The sequence below is a fragment of the Physeter macrocephalus genome, chromosome 4, assembly GCF_002837175.3.
Source record: "Physeter macrocephalus isolate SW-GA chromosome 4, ASM283717v5, whole genome shotgun sequence".
NCBI classification, from domain to species: Eukaryota; Metazoa; Chordata; class Mammalia; order Artiodactyla; family Physeteridae; genus Physeter; species Physeter macrocephalus.
In genome coordinates, this window is record NC_041217.1 from 22,260,321 (window position 1) to 22,262,503 (window position 2,183).

A 2,183-nucleotide genomic window follows, 5' to 3' on the forward strand; every position below is an offset into this window, starting at 1 on the left:
GGACATTGATCAGAAGATGAGTCTGAGCGTCACACTATCAACTCTTTTAACCAATGCCTGGCTAAAACTGAAATGCCCGGCCCAGTGTATTTAAAAATCACCCACAAAAAGAGGTTCTGCAGGGTTTCCTTGGTGGCGCAGTGGTTGAGAGTCCGCCTGCCGATGCAGGGGACACAGGTTCGAGCCCCGGTCTGGGAAGATCCCACATTCCGCGGAGCGACTAGGCCCGTGAGCCGTGGCCGCTGAGCCTGCGCGTCCGGAGCCTGTGCTCCGCAACGGGAGGGGCCGCAACAGTGAGAGGCCCGCGTACCGCAAAAAAAAAAAAAAAAAAAAAAAAAAAAAAGAAAGAGGTTCTGCAGGTCTTCACAAAACCTGGAATTTCCACGAAGATGTCTGATCTTTATAATCAAAGCAGTCAGTGGTTGAGTTAAAACCCAAGCTTGAAGCTCCATATCCCTGGGTGGAAAGAGAAGCTGGGGACTGACTGAGATGGCTGGTGACTGCATTGGTACCCATGGGACTGAGTGTGGTCCCTGGTCCAGGAACTGGTGATGCATAGGGGTCAAATAAGAGCCACAATCCATGCCCCCAAAGTAGGAAGTTGAGCCAGCATATCCTTGACTATAATCTGAAGCCTGAGTATAGGTCACGGGGTAGGACCTCTGCACGCAGGAAGAGGAGGTGGACAAGGGATCTGACAGTGGGGAGCTGGAAGCTGGGCCCCAGACAGACACAGGAGCACTGCTGCTGGAAGTGGCTGGGCCTGGGGTGCTCGAGGGGGGAGTGAACTGGCCACTTGTTCCACCCTCTGAACTCACTTCCCGAGCAGGAGACGTCTTCTTTTTGGCAGGTCTCACTTTGTTTTGACCTCCATTCTGCTGTTGGTGGCACTTAGCTCTTCGATTCTTAAACCACACCTGTAGCCTGGACTCGGGCAAGTTGATTTTCAGTGCCACCTCCTCCCGCGTGAAGATATCTGGGTATCGGGTCTTAGCAAATAATGCTTCCCACACATCTAGCTGCGCCCAGGTGAACGTCGTCCTCTCCCGCCGCTGTTTCTGAGGGGTGGCCGGGTAGCCCACCGAGGGGTGCAGCAAGTCCATGCCTGAAGTGGTCAGACTCAGCCCATTGACTGCATAAGGCGGTTGCTTAAGATAAGACATCATGCTAAGGTTGTTTGGAGGCGCAAAGTGGGCCCAAATCCGGGGGACCCAGCCGGAAAGTCTCGCTTCGCCCGGGGTGGACAGATTCAGAGTCCTTGGTGGGTGGGTTTGGAGTGGTGGAACTGAGGCAAAGCAAACAAACAAACAGAGGTGCTGGTTTACCGCTTCGGGGGACGCAGCTCTTCCACGTTCCACCACTAACTTAAGAAGAGGCGGTGTTTTTTTAAAAAATATTTTTCAAGGTAAGGCTGCTGTCATTGGTTCAATCTTTATTTATTATTTATTTATTTGGTTTTGGCCATGCCTTGCAGCTTGTAGTATCTTAGTTCCCTGACCGGGGATTGAACCCAGGCCCCTGCAGTGAAAGCACCAAGTCCTAATTCACTGGACCTCCAGGGAATTCCCCTAAGTAAAGTTCTGTAAACACTAAACAAGAAGACCTCTCAAGTTCCATCCAACCCTGGATTCTGTCACATGGATCTCAAAATGTGAAACACTTCAATAATTATAGTGCATCCAGGGCCTCATTGTACAGAAAGAAAGTCCCAAGGCCTCACTTGATTTATATCAACAACCCAAGCTATATTTATAAGTCTCCTCCCATCTTGGCACATAACACTTTGTTAATACCACCGATGTCATCATCCCTATTTTACAGATGGAAAAACTGAGACGCAGGAAGGTTAAGATGCTTGCCTCAGATCCACACTCGAGTTCCTGGTGTTGGCACTGAGTCGTGGTCAGTCTGAGATGCTGCGTTGATGGAAGGCCTAAAGGGGAAGGGAAAGGAAGGGTTCTTGGAATCTAGGTTCCAGGAATAAGTTGGATGACAGCAAGAACCAGCCGTCACTAGGCCGAGCCCTGTGCCCGAAGGAGGGAAGAGATAAAAAGTAACAGCAAGAGAGCTGTGTCTGAGCCCAGGTTGGAATACAACATTGCACAGAGGAGGAAAAATGCTGAAATATGTCAAAACTGCCAAACAACAAATGTAACAGAGTGTGGGAAATGTGGAGATCCAAA

General features: G+C 50.2%; 1 protein-coding gene across 1 annotated transcript; it reads right to left on the reverse strand.

Moving 5' to 3' along the window:
- Positions 1-363: 363 nt before the first annotated feature.
- LOC102975744 (homeobox protein OTX2-like) lies at positions 364-1,166 on the reverse strand. Its single transcript, XM_055083857.1, is given in 2 exon segments — positions 364-542; positions 545-1,166. Coding segments are annotated over 2 exon segments (801 nt in total).
- Between the last annotated feature and the right edge of the window lie 1,017 nt (positions 1,167-2,183).